The 15,781-nt window shown below is 46.7% G+C and overlaps 1 protein-coding gene across 1 annotated transcript in view; it reads right to left on the bottom strand.

Annotated features, from left to right (window-relative positions):
- Positions 1-423: 423 nt before the first annotated feature.
- pde2a (phosphodiesterase 2A) overlaps positions 424-15,781 on the bottom strand; it is a gene marked incomplete at both ends in the record, with an annotated part of 58,650 nt that continues 43,292 nt past the window's right edge. The window contains 12 exons of the mRNA XM_084461994.1: positions 424-661; positions 3,130-3,236; positions 3,415-3,453; positions 4,575-4,687; positions 7,578-7,677; positions 8,005-8,079; positions 8,769-8,816; positions 9,513-9,600; positions 10,624-10,746; positions 10,889-10,959; positions 11,137-11,259; positions 12,926-13,003. Coding sequence (XP_084318120.1) covers positions 424-661; positions 3,130-3,236; positions 3,415-3,453; positions 4,575-4,687; positions 7,578-7,677; positions 8,005-8,079; positions 8,769-8,816; positions 9,513-9,600; positions 10,624-10,746; positions 10,889-10,959; positions 11,137-11,259; positions 12,926-13,003 — 1,203 coding nt within the window. The remainder of the gene's footprint in view (positions 662-3,129; positions 3,237-3,414; positions 3,454-4,574; positions 4,688-7,577; positions 7,678-8,004; positions 8,080-8,768; positions 8,817-9,512; positions 9,601-10,623; positions 10,747-10,888; positions 10,960-11,136; positions 11,260-12,925; positions 13,004-15,781) is intronic.

Below are 15,781 nucleotides of genomic sequence, written 5' to 3'. Positions count from 1 at the left end.
TTAACCAGTGGAATCAGATCCATATTATGAAAAAGCTCTCTGTTGTGTGTATGTGTGTGTGTGCACGTGTGGACATGTAGAACAGAATTGCAGAGCGGTATGAAAAGACGCATCGTGAAAAGTATGATTTCGAGACAAAGTCACCATATTCGGCCACCTGAAGTGGAGACAGAGCAAAACATAGCATCTACAGGAACCGACTGGTCTGAATCATCTCATCTGAATGAACTCAAATGAATCCCTTGTCTGATTCGATTAGTCTGAGGAGTCCTCATCCTGGTCGTCCGGTCTGTTCTGCTCAGGCAGAGCGATGGACAGCAGCCAGAGACAAGCCCTCTCCGTCCGAGGTCCTTTAAAAGGGAACATTCTCATGGCTTCTATTGGCCCGGAGAAACGCCTGACACATGCGTCATTGGGACACGGTCACTGGCCCCTCCCTCCGTCTCCGTCGTCAAGGCAACCATTGAGGCAATGGTCGTCGTCGCCCCCCAGTGCACCCTGGGACTGCAGCAGTTCGTACTCCTGGTCCAGGAAGTCCAGGCTGTTGTTGCTCGGCAGCCCGCGGATTGTAAACTTGTGGGAAACTTTGGTCCACTGCTCCCGATTGGCTGCCACTCGCTCATACAGCTCCCTCGCTCCAGGAAACAGCTCCGACAGCAGCCTGTCAGGGGGGAGGGGGTGGAGGAACAGGAAACGGCGGGTTTATAAGGCAACGTGAGCACGGACAAAGGCTCCCGTCAGTAGCAACGTTTGCGTTAAAGCAACTACGAGGACTTTTTGACGGGTTATAATACAGTCTCGTTTTAAGACTGACGCCTCTACATTACCTACATTAGCAAATGTGGCCATCAGCGAGAAGATTGACTGTTATTCTGTAGATGTCTGGTCGGATGGTCGGGTCATCCAGAAAGGATGAAAATATTTATTTACCTTGCCGCTAGTCACCCAAGTCGCGTCTTTCTTTTGCTGGCTTCCAAAACAAGTGAAGTCAACTTGTATTTGTATAGCGCATTTCATACACAGATGTGGCTCAGACCGGCCCACCATAATCGGTCGGACACCGCCCATCAACATCCTGGCAGTCTGTTCAATATGCATATGATGAAAATCTACCATTCATGAAAACCCCTATAGAGTGGAGTAAGTGTCATGGACAGATCAAGTACAAGTGTGCAAGTGTGGACCAGTGTACTCACTCACTGTTGACTTACTCCACGGTGATGAGACGTGGCTGCTGAGCAAACAATACCCATACTCAATACTGTTAAGTAGTTGTTTAATAAAAAGCTCTGGTTAAAGTCGTAGGAATCTCACCTTATTAGGCTACAGGAGCATCTTTCTCATGAGGTCACTCTTCTCAGCTACCCTGTCAATGATGGTGTCGGAGTCCAACACTTGATTTTTGGTTCTCTGCTGCGGGTGGTAATCTAAGAAATGATCTAACATGGAAGGCTCAGGATGGGCAAAGTAGTCCTGCTGGTGGCTCTCTCTTTCCTGTTCTTCGCTCACCTCTCTTTCCCTGACACTCTGGTTTTCTGGGGAGGGCAGCTCAACCTGGCTCAACAACAAGACATGGGCAGAGAAAGAGAGTGAGACTAGTTGTAGCAAACTAGCTCTGTTATTTTGAATATGGCTATCATGTGTTTTTGAATGTGGCTATCCTCATGCTACTGTAGTGATTTTGTGGAATTGTGGTGCCATATTTGGACAATTATTTTCCATTGAGCTGTGTATTAAAAGGGGCTTCCCTTCACCTTATCAGTAAAGCCCTTTGAATGTGTGATATAGGGGCTATCTATATACAAACTGAATGTGAGAAAGCATATATTGAATTTCAAAATCAAAACAGAACTATTTTGTGTTGATCTTGAAATTCAATCTATGCTTTCTCACGCTCAATTTGTTTATAGATAGCCCCTAATATCACACTTGTTTCAAAGAGCTTCACTGACAAGATGAAGCCCTTTTTAATACACAGGTCAATGGAAAAGAATTAGCCGCGATTTCGCTATGTTAAACTCCATTAACTTATACTAAAAATGTTAGCGATATAAAAGTCCACTATTTTCTGGCTTTTGGGGTCTTTCAGGAAGAGCATTGGTAGGGGAAACTCTGGCGGCTATCATCCCTAGCCTACGCCAATTGCATCAGACGCTCAAGCTCCCAAATGCCCTGGCTAGTTAGCTACAGCTGCTTACCTCTTTAGCTGCTGTATCCTCTGTATCCTCCACCTCCACTGTCACAAATGACTCAACGTCAGACTCGGTGTCGCTAGTGTCAGATGCCTCGTCCTCGATTAACGACGCACGGTGTTGCTGACTAACGTTACTGCTAGCAGCAGTGCTAGTGCTATCAGCAATGCTAGTGCTATCAGCAGTAGTGCTTGCAGCCGGTAGCATTTCTGCAGGACCACCAGCCCCCACAGTCGTTCTTTTCGACTAATTCGACAAAATTTCTCTTTCGACAAATTTTTCAATTTATTTTCCCAGATTTTCTGTGCACCCCTTTGCTCTTTCTATCCATTTTGCCTCGTCACGACTCACGATTTTGACATTGGGATGTCGTGGACCATCAGGCCAGGGGGAGGGCCGGAGGGGTCAGGGTTGAGCCTACCAGAGGGAGGGGGGTTGGGCTTAAGCATGTGATTGGGCCAGCCCAGTGTCAGTATAGAAAATGAACCAATGGGCCGCTGTCCATTTTTGGGGGGACGTATTTAAAAAAAAAAAAAAATGTATAGCCTACTGGCCCGAACTAGACCAACCGGTAGAATATAATGTCAGTCAAGCCCTGGATGCAACACAATGCGCTTTACAAATGCTGGCGGCTCGCACTAGGCAAGAGATCTTTACGACAGGAAGCGGTGGTGCTCATGGGAAATGCTGTTGTCTTTCCAGGAAATCACCACCGCTTTTGTCCACAGGTGCCGCTAAAATCAACACAAACTGAAAAACTCCTTGTTGCTGCTTTGATGTGAACAATATATGGACACGATCTTGTCACCACTATGATTGGTGCTTACTTGTATATGGGCATGGCAATGTGTTCCAGGAAGCTGATCTGCGATCAGTGCTTACTTGTATATGGGCATGGCAATGTGTTCCAGGAAGCTGATCTGTGATCAGTGCTTACTTGTATATGGGCATGGCGATGTGTTCCATGAAGCTGATCTGTAGTTCTGGGATGTAAGCCTTCTCTCTGTCCATCATCTCACTAGGCCTGTTCCCTAGTTCCTTCTCCTGTACACACACACGTGCACACACACACACACACACACACATGCGCACACACACACACACACACACACACACACAGAGAGAAAGAGAGAGCATCAGATAGAATGAGAGAGAGAAGGCATCGGGCAGACATAGGACAGTCAACATTAAAAATTCTACATTCATATTATTGTCATCATACCAGATCGCCTTGTGAGAAGAACTCCTTATAAATCAGCTCCTGTGGGCACAGAACACACAGGGTAGTCAAGGTTCAGGGTACTGGAGGCTAATTTAATGACTAAAGGCAGTTTCAAGGTCCAGAGAATAGGGGCTAATGTGAATGACTGAGGTTCAGAGTACTGGGGGCTGAAGTGAATGAGTGATTCAGGGAGCAGGGAACAGGAGGCTCAGGTAAGGTAAGTCCTCAGGGTAGGGGGTAGGGTAGGGTAAGTCCTCAGGGTAGGGGGTAGGGTAAGTCCTCAGGGTAGGGGGTAGGGTAAGTCCTCAGGGTAGGGGGTAGGGTAGGGTAAGTCCTCAGGGTAGGGGGTAGGGTAGGGTAAGTCCTCAGGGTAGGGGGTAGGATAGGGCAAGTCCTCAGGGTAGGGGGTAGGGTAAGTCCTCAGGGTAGGGGGTAGGGTAGGGTAAGGTAAGTCCTCAGGGTAGGGGGTAGGGTAAGTCCTCAGGGTAGGGGGGGGTAGGGTAAGTCCTCAGGGTAGGGGGTAGGGTAGGGTAAGTCCTCATGGTAGGGGGTAGGGTAAGGTAAGTCCTCAGAGTAGGGGGTAGGGTAGGATAAGTCCTCAGGGTAGGGGGTAGGGTAGGGTAAGGTAAGTCCTCAGGGTAGGGGGTAGGGTAGGATAAGTCCTCAGGGTAGGGGGTAGGATAAGTCCTCAGGGTAGGGGGTAGGGTAGGGTAAGTCCTCAGGGTAGAGGGTAGGGTAGGGTAAGTCCTCAGGGTAGGGGGTAGGGTAAGTCCTCAAGGTAGGGGGTAGGGTAAGGTAAGTCCTCAGGGTAGGGTAAGTCCTCAGGGTAGGGGGTAGGGTAGGATAAGTCCTCAGGGTAGGGGGTAGGATAAGTCCTCAGGGTAGGGGGTAGGGTAGGGTAAGTCCTCAGGGTAGAGGGTAGGGTAGGGTAAGTCCTCAGGGTAGGGGGTAGGGTAAGTCCTCAAGGTAGGGGGTAGGGTAAGGTAAGTCCTCAGGGTAGGGGGTAGGGTAAGTCCTCAGGGTAGGGGGTAGGGTAGGGTAAGTCCTCAGGGTAGGGGGTAGGGTAAGTCCTCAGGGTAGGGGGTAGGGTAGGGTAAGTCCTCAGGGTAGGGGGTAGGGTAAGTCCTCAGGGTAGGGGGTAGGGTAGGGTAAGTCCTCACAGCGATCTTGCGGGTGGTCTTCCAGCCCTTGGTCTGGTCAGACAGGTCACATGACGTCATCAGCAGGCACAACAGCAACGACCGGTGGGTCTGGCTGCGAGGGTTATAACCAACTAAAACACACACACACACAACACACACAAACACACACACACACATACACACACACACGCACACAACACACACACACACACACACACACATACAGATACACACGCACAGCACACACACATGCACGCACGGGCACACATACACACAGACAGATACACACATGCCACACACACATGCACGCATGCGCGCACACACATACACACACACATACGATAAATTCTCCGAACAGTTGTAATGTTACCCAGGGATAGAACAGTTCTAATGTTACCCAGGGATAGAACAGTTCTAATGTTACCCAGGGATAGAACAGTTCTAATGTTACCCAGGGATAGAACAATTCTAATGTTACCCAGGGATAGAACAGTTCTAATGTTACCCAGGGATAGAACAATTCTAATGTTACCCAGCGACGGTGTTGTGGAGCACAGCTGACCAGCTCCACGTGATATAAACCATCTTATTAGATGATGTGTGTGTGATATAAACCAGCTGATTAGATGATGTGTGTGTGATATAAACCAGCTTATTAGATGATGTGTATGTGATATAAACCATCTTATTAGATGATGTGTGTGTGATATAAACCAGCTGATTAGATGATGTGTGTGTGATATAAACCAGCTTATTAGATGATGTGTGTGTGATATAAACCAGCTGATTAGATGATGTGTGTGTGATATAAACCAGCTTATTAGATGATGTGTGTGTGATATAAACCAGCTGATTAGATGATGTGTGTGTGATATAAACCATCTTATTAGATGATGTGTGTGTGATATAAACCAGCTGATTAGATGATGTGTGTGATATAAACCATCTTATTAGATGATGTGTGTGTGATATAAACCAGCTGATTAGATGATGTGTGTGTGATATAAACCAGCTTATTAGATGATGTGTGTGTGATATAAACCAGCTGATTAGATGATGTGTGTGTGATATAAACCAGCTTATTAGATGATGTGTGTGTGATATAAACCAGCTGATTAGATGATGTGTGTGTGATATAAACCATCTTATTAGATGATGTGTGTGTGATATAAACCAGCTGATTAGATGATGTGTGTGATATAAACCATCTTATTAGATGATGTGTGTGTGATATAAACCAGCTGATTAGATGATGTGTGTGTGATATAAACCAGCTTATTAGATGATGTGTGTGTGATATAAACCAGCTGATTAGATGATGTGTGTGTGATATAAACCAGCTTATTAGATGATGTGTGTGTGATATAAACCAGCTGATTAGATGATGTGTGTGTGATATAAACCAGCTTATTAGATGATGTGTGTGTGATATAAACCAGCTGATTAGATGATGTGTGTGTGATATAAACCAGCTTATTAGATGATGTGTGTGTGATATAAACCAGTTTATTAGATGATGTGTGTGTGTGATATAAACCAGCTTATTAGATGATGTGTGTGTGATATAAACCAGCTGATTAGATGACGTGTGTGTGATATAATTATTATTATTATAATTATAATTATTATCTAACATTATTAGATGATGTGTGTGTGATATAAACCAGCTTATTCGATGATGTGTGTGTGATATAAACCAGCTTATTAGATGATGTGTGTGTGATATAAACCAGTTTATTAGATGATGTGTGTGTGATATAAACCAGCTTATTAGATGATGTGTGTGTGTGATATAAACCAGCTTATTAGATGATGTGTGTGTGATATAAACCAGCTGATTAGATGACGTGTGTGTGATATAATTATTATTATTATAATTATTATTATTATCTAACATTATTAGATGATGTGTGTGTGATATAAACCAGCTTATTAGATGATGTGTGTGTGATATAAACCAGCTGATTAGATGAGGTGTGTGTGATATAATTACTATTATTATAATTATTATTATTATCTAACATTATTAGATGATGTGTGTGTGATATAAACCAGCTTATTAGATGATGTGTGTGTGTGATATAAACCAGCTTATTAGATGATGTGTGTGTGATATAAACCAGCTTATTAGATGATGTGTGTGTGTGATATAAACTAGCTTATTAGATGATGTGTGTGTGATATAAACCAGCTGATTAGATGACGTGTGTGATATAAACCAGCTTATTAGATGACGTAGCTCCGACAACTAAAACTCATCACATTGATTTCCCTCCGGCATTTGGAAGCTGCTCACTAGTGTTGGAGGATGAAGATTTAAAACAATTAAATTACAAAGTTCGCAAACGCTTACTAGCTGCCAGCGTGGGGACAGGAGGATCACAGCTGGGTTCCCACTCAAGTCAAATGTCAAATTCCCTGACTTTTCCCTGACTAAAAAGCTGAATTTCCATGACCTGGAAACTAATGTGTAGGGTGAAGTGTAAATGGCCGCTGAAAGATCAAGTAACCATAACAACCACTAACGCAAAACGTGAAACGTGTGAAATACTGGAACCCGATAAAGTAAAATACTACATTTTGATAAATGTCAATTAAAATATTAACATAGGCTACTACAACCAAATTTCCTGGATATCCCATGACTTGGACCCACAGAAATGATCAAATCCCCTGACTTTCCATGTCTGGAATAAACTTTTAAAAATCCCCTGATATCCCAGAAGCTGCGGCCCCATGGAGCCAGAGGGGCCCTGTCACAGAGCAGTCTGAGGGGCCCTGTCACAGAGCAGACAGAGGGACCCTGTCACAGAGGTGTCCTGTCACATGGTGGCCCTGTCACAGAGCATCCAGAGGGGCCCTGTCACAGAGCAGTCTGAGGGGCCCTGTCACAGAGCAGCTAGAGGGGCCCTGTCACAGAGCAGTCTGAGGGGCCCTGTCACAGAGCAGCCTGGGGAGGAGCGGGGCCCCGTGGGAGCACTGTCACAGGAGCAGCACTGAGCTAGGAGGGAGAGCAGGTACCGTCGGCCATCTTCTGCAGGTCCTTGAAGATGCGGAGGTGGTGCGCCAGATCCGTGGCCAGGATGATGTCCCTCATGAGATCTAACATCCTCTGGTAGTCCTGCCAGCCACACACACACACACACGCACATACACGCAGGCATGCACACGCACACACACACACACACGCACATACACGCAGGCATGCACACACACACGCACGCTCGCACACACACACACACACACGCAGGCATGCACACGCACACACACGCACGCGCACACACACATGCACACACACATGCACACACACGCACGCGCACACACACACACACACGCACACACACACACACACAAATATTTTTTTCCATCAGGCAGCCAGCCTCTTGAACAATGGACAGTAATGTTGTCTGCCTGCATGTGTCCCTCACAGGCTCCTTCAGACACTCACCTTCCTGGAGAACTTGTCAAAGATGTTGCAGCCATGGGTGTTCAAGATAGCGATGGCCTGGGCAAAATGGTGTCTCTGGACATACAGTAGATATATATAAGATATGGATGGGCAAAATGGTGTCTCTGGACATACAGTAGATATATATAAGATATGGATGGGCAAAATGGTGTCTCTGGACATACAGTAGATATATATATAAGATATGGATGGGCAAAATGGTGTCTCTGGACATACAGTAGATATGTATAAGATATGGATGGGCAAAGTGGTGTCTCTGGACAAACAGTATATATAAATATATAAGATATGGATTGGCAAAATGGTGTCTTTGGACATACAGTACATATATATATATATAAGATATGGATGGGCAGAATGGTGTCTCTGGACATACAGTAGATATATATATATATATATATATATATATATATATATATATATATATATATATATATATAAGATATGGATGGGCAAAGTGGTGTCTCTGGACATACATTAGATATATATAAGATATGGATGGGCAAAATGGTGTGTCTGGACATACAGTAGATATATATAAGATATGAATGGGCAAAGTGGTGTCTCTGGTGCAACATACAGTGAAGATATACATATTAAGTTGCTGTTTGGCCACTAGATCACCTCAAATTTACAGGACAAGATCACGATGAACAAAGGCACAACTCTTTCATAAACCTCTCTGCAATGTGTGTGTGTGTGTGTGTGTGTGTGTGTGTGTGTGTGTGTGTGTGTGATACTACCTCCATCACTGAGCCCTCTGAGCTGTAGAGTGCAGCCAGAACAGATTGCTGTTGAGAGAGACAGACAGACATGATGAGATCTCGTGTGTGGGGGGTGTAGGGACCTGGTGTGTGTGTGTGCTAGGGACCTGGTATGTGTGTGGGGTCTAGGGTGTGTGGTCTAGGGTGTGTGGTCTAGGGTGTGGGGTCTAGGGTGTGGGGTTTAGGGTGTGGGGTCTAGGGACCTGGTATGTGTGTGTGCTAGGGACCTGGTATGTTGGGGGGGTGTCTAGGGTGTGTGGTCTAGGGTGTGGGGTCTAGGGTGTGTGGTCTAGGGTGTGTGGTCTAGGGTGTGGGGTCTAGGGTGTGTGGTCTAGGGTGTGTGGTCTAGGGTCTGTAGTCTAGGATGTGGGGTCTAGGGTGTGTGGTCTAGGGTGTGGGGTCAAGGTTATGTGGTCTAGGGTGTGTGGTCTAGGGTGTGTGGTCAAGGGTGTGGGGTCTAGGGTGTGTGGTCTAGGGTGTGTGGTCTAGGTTCTGTAGTCTATGGTGTGTGGTCTGGGTGTGGGGTCAAGGGTGTGGGGTCTATGGTGTGGGGTCTAGGGTGTGTGGTCTAGGGTGTGTGGTCTAGGATGTGTGGTCTAGGGTATGTGGTCTAGGGTGTGGGGTCTAGGGTGTGGGGTCTAGGGAGCTGGTATGTAGTGTTTGAACAGAGGTCAGAGGTCAGGGTGAGGGTTAGGATGAGCGCGAGGATGATCTGATTCTTACTGAGGCCACTTGGAACGAGTTGTTGGTCCCACGATGGTCCAGATCATGACACATACAGGAGACAAAGAGAGCAAAGATCTCTATATCCCTAGAGAGAGGGAGAGAGAGAGAGAGAGAGAGAGAGAGAGGGAGAGAGAGGGAGAGAGAGAGGGAGAGAGAGAGAGAAAGGTGGGGAGAGGGGGGCTGGAATAAGATACAGTGGTAGCCTGCTGTTAAGATTTAGGCAGGTGGAGGGTAGGAGGAACAGGACTAAAGGCAGGTGGAGGGCAGGAGGAACAGGACTAAAGGCAGGAGGAGGGCAGGAGGAACAGGACTAAAGGCAGGAGGAACAGGACTAAAGACAGGTGGAGGGCAGGAGAAACAGGACTAAAGGCAGGTGGAGGGCAGGAGGAACAGGACTAAAGGCAGGAGGAGGGCAGGAGGAACAGGACTAAAGGCAGGTGGAGGGCAGGCGGAACAGGACTAAAGGCAGGAGGGTATGAGGAACAGGACTAAAGGCAGGAGGAACAGGACTAAAGGCAGGTGGAGGGCAGGAGGAACAGGACTAAAGGCAGGAGGGTAGGAGGAACAGGACTAAAGGCAGGAGGGTAGGAGGAACAGAACTAAAGGCAGGAGGAACAGGACTAAAGGCAGGTGGAGGGGAGGAGGAACAGGACTAAAGTCAGGAGGAACAGGTCTAAAGGCAGGTGGAGGGCAGGAGGAACAGGACTAAAGGCAGGTGGAGGGCAGGAGGAACAGGACTAAAGGCAGGAGGGCAGGAGGAACAGGTCTAAAGGCAGGAGGGCAGGAGGAACAGGTCTAAAGGCAGGAGGGCAGGAGGAACAGGACTAAAGGCAGGAGGAACAGGACTAAAGGCAGGTGGAGGGCAGGAGGAACAGGACTAAAGGCAGGTGGAGGGCAGGAGGAACAGGACTAAAGGCAGGAGGGTAGGAGGAACAGGACTAAAGGCAGGTGGAGGGCAGGAGGAACAGGAGTTAAGGCAGGAGGGTAGGAGGAACAGGACTAAAGGCAGGAGGGTAGGGGTATGCGGGTACTAAAGGTCCAGTCTAGTGAGGACGGTGGGTGGAGGGGTAAGGGTCCAGGGTGGAGGGGTAAGGGTCCAGGTACTGACTCGAGGTAGCTGGCCAGGCCCAGGTTCTTGTACAGCAGGTAGCAGAAGTGGGAGACGGAGAAGGCGTGCATCCAGTTGTGGTACGGAGGATCCCTGTAGCCTTTCTTCACCATCAGACAGAACCTGCAACCACCCCGCGGCAACGCAGTTACCGTAGCAACCACATCACAACCAGAGAAGATAGACACACGCACGCACGCACGCACGCACGCACACACACACATACACACACACACACACACACACACACACCAGTGAGCAGTACCTTGCAAGAGTATGGAGGTCAATCTTGTAGGTGTTGATGAAGCCCATGTCTTCAAACATACTTAGAATACCCTGCAGACACAGAAGAAACAGATAAGAACTCTCTCGCTCATCCTCTACTCTCTCTTCCTCTCTCTCTCGCTCTCTCTGTCACTCTCTCTCTCAGTCTCTCTCTCTCTCCTCTCCCTCACTCGCATCCTCTATTTTGTCTCTCTCTCTCTCTTTCTCTCTCTCTCTCTCCTCTCTCACCATGGGTGTGGTGTCGTCCGGTAGAGAGCGAGGTGTGTATGTGAACTCAGCGAAGCATGGGTGGATCTCCATCACCGGCTCCAGACCGTCCACCAGTAGCCTGGTCACTTCCTCTTCAGACACCTACAATGGCAAACACATTACTGCAGCCCTGTGTGTGTGTGTGTGTGTGTGTGTGTGTGTGTGCGTGCATATGTGTGTGCGTATGTGTGCGTGCGCGTGTGTGTGTGTGTGTGTTGTAATAGAGAAAGTCAAATCTATTTATTCTCTGATCAAGGCATTGTCATAGGAAATATTGATTTTGTTTCACACTATGCTGTGTGTTAATGTACTGTATAGACTAGGGCAGCTGTCTCTATGTGTGCTCTAACGCCCCCTTGGAAAGCCTTGACGCTTTCTGGCAGGAGACCCCTCATCCAAGGTCTCTTTATGGGTCAGTATTGAGATGAGACCCCTCATCCCAGGTCTCTTTATGGTTCAGTATTGAGAGGAGACCCCTCATCCCAGGTCTCTTTATGGTTCAGTATTGAGAGGAGACCCCTCATCCCAGGTCTCTTTATGGTTCAGTATTGAGAGGAGAGCCCTCATCCCAGGTCTCTTTATGGTTCAGTATTGAGAGGAGAGCCCTCATCCCAGGTCTCTTTATGGTTCAGTATTGAGAGGAGAGCCCTCATCCCAGGTCTCTTTATGGTTCAGTATTGAGAGGAGACCCCTCATCCCAGGTCTCTTTATGGTTCAGTATTGAGAGGAGACCCCTCATCCCAGGTCTCTTAATGGTTCAGTATTGAGAGGAGACCCCTCATCCCAGGTCTCTTTATGGTTCAGTATTGAGAGGAGACCCCTCATCCCAGCGCTCTTTATGGTTCAGTATTGAGAGGAGACCCCTCATCCCAGTTCTCTTTATGGTTCAGTATTGGCACAGTTGTCCTGGTACACGTTCTGAGATAAAACAGTGAAACAACAGATGTCTCCACTCCATGTTTGATCACGTGCTACGCTTGTCTATCCTCTAACGCCCATTTCCTGACGTTGTAACAGTGTTTCTGGCCTATCACCACCAACGTCCTTTCTTCATGACAACTTCCTGTCTGAGTTAGGTTAAATTCTGCGTATGACTCTATTTGGTTATTATTCCTGTCTGAGTTAGTTTAAATCCTGTGTATGGCTATATTTGCAGTTGTGTGTATGACTGTATTTGTAGTTCTGTGTATGGCTGTATTTGTAGTTCTGTATATGACTGTATTTGCTGTTCTGTGTATGACTGTATTTGCTGTTCTGTGTATGACTGTATTTGTGGTTCTGTGTATGACTGTATTTGTAGTTCTGTGTATGACTGTATTTGCGGTTCTGTGTATGACTGTATTTGCAGTTCTGTGTATGACTGTATTTGCAGTTCTGTGTATGACTGTATTTGTAGTTCTGTATATGACTGTATTTGGTTGTTTTGGCTGAGACTTTTGTGTTTCCCTCCAGAGAACCCGGTCCAACTGTATGCTTTGAATAAAGTAACCAGTTCTGGACTTGCAAAGATGAACCCTGGCATATCGACTACTCATTTTTAATGATTAAAATAATTTCCATAGCAGTGTGTGTGTGTGTGTGTGTCTGTTTGTGTGTGTCTGTGTGTAGGGGTCTGTGCGTGTGTGTGTGTAGGGTGCCTGTGTGTGTGTGTGTGTGTGTGTGTGTGTGTGTGTGTATAGGGTGTGTGTGTGTGTATAGGGTGTGTGTGTGTGTGTGTGTAGAGGTCTGTGTGTGTATAGTGTGTGTGTGTGTGTGTGTGTGTTCTTACCTTCATGTGATACATCATCATCTCGTTGGCCAGGTGGGATCTGAACTGAGCCTCGTGGACCTTCTTGTAGAGAAGAGACTGAAGACCAGAGAGTAGTCAGTCAGTAGTAAGGACCAGCACCATTCAGGACCATTCAGCCTCAGGACCATTCAGCACCATTCAGGACCAGCACCATTCAACCTCAGGACCATTCAGTACCATTCTAAACCGCCCCTCAACCTCTTAATGTATTTCAATGAAACAGGTCATGTTTTTGCAATGTTTCTATGAAAGTGATCACGTTTTATATGTCTGCATGGACATGATAATCTGTAGACAGTACAGACTCTAACAAGCACGCTGAGCCACGGACTCGCACATGTCAAAATACTGCTTTAGCCAGCTACACCACCGTAAAGCTAACAAGTCCACCCGCACGGGTGGCCGGTATTAATTAATTAATTAATTAAGTAAGTAAGTAGGCAAGTAAGTAAGTAAGTAAGTAAGTAAGTGAAAGGCATTCCACAGATTCGGAGCAACAGACTCAAATGTGGTGGCCTTTTGTCTGGAGCCTAGTGTGGGGGACAACTGATCGGACGACCTCAGTGACCTGCAGGCAACACATGGATTGAGTAGGTCACTAATATGCCAGTGCCTGGCCATGGAGGGCTCTATACAGTGCATCCGGAAAGTATTCATATCCCTTCACTTTTTCCACATTGTGTTACAGCCTTATTCCAAAATAGATTAAATGCATTTTTTCTCATCAATCTACACACAATACCCCATACTGACAAAGTGAAAAAACTGTTTTAGGAATTTTTGCGTTATAAAAAAATAAAGACATTATGAAACTATATGAAATATAAGTATTCACTATGACACTCAAAATTGAGCTCAGGTGCATCCTGTTTCCACTGATCATCCTTGAGATGTTTCTACAACTTGATTGGAGTCCACCTGTGGTAATTTCAATAGATCGGACATGATTTTGAAAGGTACACATCTGTCTATATAATGTCCCACAGTTGACAGTGCATATCTGAGCAGAAACTGTAATGGAATTATATCTGATTGAAAGTAAAACGATTTGCCAAGGTTCGCTCAAACAGGTTAAGTCTGGTTTATTGAGAAAACATACGAGCGCAAGGACTTCAGAGGAGACGCACGTAAGTGGTATCCAGCAGAAGTGCCGCAGTCTGGTCTTGCGCGGCCTTATATTCAAGCAATACACAGGTATGACGCTTCCAGGGATGTGATTGGCTAACCTATCTGTACACGTCATAATAAATGGCGGACATCATCAACAGTGGTCGAGAATACAGACACGTGACATGAGAAAAGGCGGTAAATCTTGCAGGGACAATGGGACAAAGGATGGTTATTCTGGAGCAGACAATGTCTAGGTATCTTGACCTCCTGGAGAGGTCATCCTGTCATAAATTAGATTAGCAGAGCTATGTGAAAGGTTGAGTGAGGTGGTGAGGTGGTGAAACTACAATTTATATGACAAAACCAAGCCATGAAGTCAAAGGAATTGTCTGTAGACCTCTGAGACAGGATTGTATCAAGGCACAGATCTGGGGAAGGGTAAAAAAAAACAATCTGCAGCATTGAAGGTTCCAAAGAGCACAGTGGTCTCCATCATTCGTAAATGGAAGAATTTGGAACCACCAGGACTCTTTCTGGAGCTGGCCGCCCGGCCAAACTGAGCAATCGGGGGAGAAGGGCCTTGGTCAGGGAGGTGACCAAGAACTCTATGGTCACTCTGACAGAGCTCTAGCGTTCCTCTGTGAAGATGAGAGAACCTTCCAGAAAGACAACCATCTCTGCAGCACTCCACCAATCAGGCCTTTATGGTGGAGTTGCCAGACGGAAGGCTCTCCTCAGTAAAAGGAACATGAAAGCCCACTTGGAGTTTGCCAAAAGGCACCTAAAGAACTCTCAGACTATGAGAAACAAGATTCTTTGGTCTGCTGAGACCAAGATTGAACTCTTGTCTGGAGGAAACCAGGCACCGCTCATCACCTGGCCAATACCATCCCTACGGTGAAGCATGGTGGTGGCAGCATCATGCTGTGGGGATGTTTTTTAGCAGCAGGAATTGGGCAACTAGTCCAGATAAAGGGAAAGATGAATGCAGCAAAGTACAGAGAGATCTTTGATGAAAACTTGCTTCAGAGCGCTGTATCTCAGACTGGGGCGAAGGTTCACCTTCCAACAGGACAATGACCCTAAGCACACAGCCAAGATAAAAAAGGAGTGGCTTTGGGACAAGTCTGTGAATGTCCTTGAGCCGTCTAGCCAGAGCCCAGACTTGAAAGACCTGAAAATAGCTGTGCAGTGACGCTCCCCATCTAACCTGACAGAGCTTGAGAGGATCTGCAGAGAAGAATGGGAGAAATACCCCAAATACAGGTGTGCCAAGCTTGTAGCATCATACGCAAGAAGACTTGAGGCTGTAATCGCTGTCAAGGGTGCTTCAACAAAGTACTGAATAAAGGGTGTGAATACTTATGTACGTGTGATGTTGCTGCTAGCAAGATGACCTGCTGGCAAGCTTGCCTCCGCCTCCCCGTCCTCTTCCCTCCTGGTGATTGGACGGTTCTGTCTCCGGGTGCGCCCGGTGGCGGATGTTCCCTGTTGCTGTACTAGGATGTGTGCATGTTCTTTGCTCTGTTTGCTATGTTTCTTTTTGCCCTCCCTAGGTACGTGCGTGTACCAGGTTGTAATGTAAGCTCCGGCTTGACTTATTTTTTGTTCGGCCCGCTCTGTATCCCCGTGGGGAGTCCATAGCTCGCTCCCTGTTTTAGCTTGGCTTGCAGCTTGGCTAATCCAGGGAAGCATTTAGAGCAGAGCCATCAGCGTCAAACTTAA

This window comes from Borostomias antarcticus (genome assembly GCF_949987555.1).
Source record: "Borostomias antarcticus genome assembly, chromosome: 1".
Classification (NCBI taxonomy): domain Eukaryota; kingdom Metazoa; phylum Chordata; class Actinopteri; order Stomiiformes; family Stomiidae; genus Borostomias; species Borostomias antarcticus.
The sequence above is the reverse complement of the archived record's forward strand: the minus strand, read 5'-3'. Positions and strand labels throughout refer to the sequence as shown.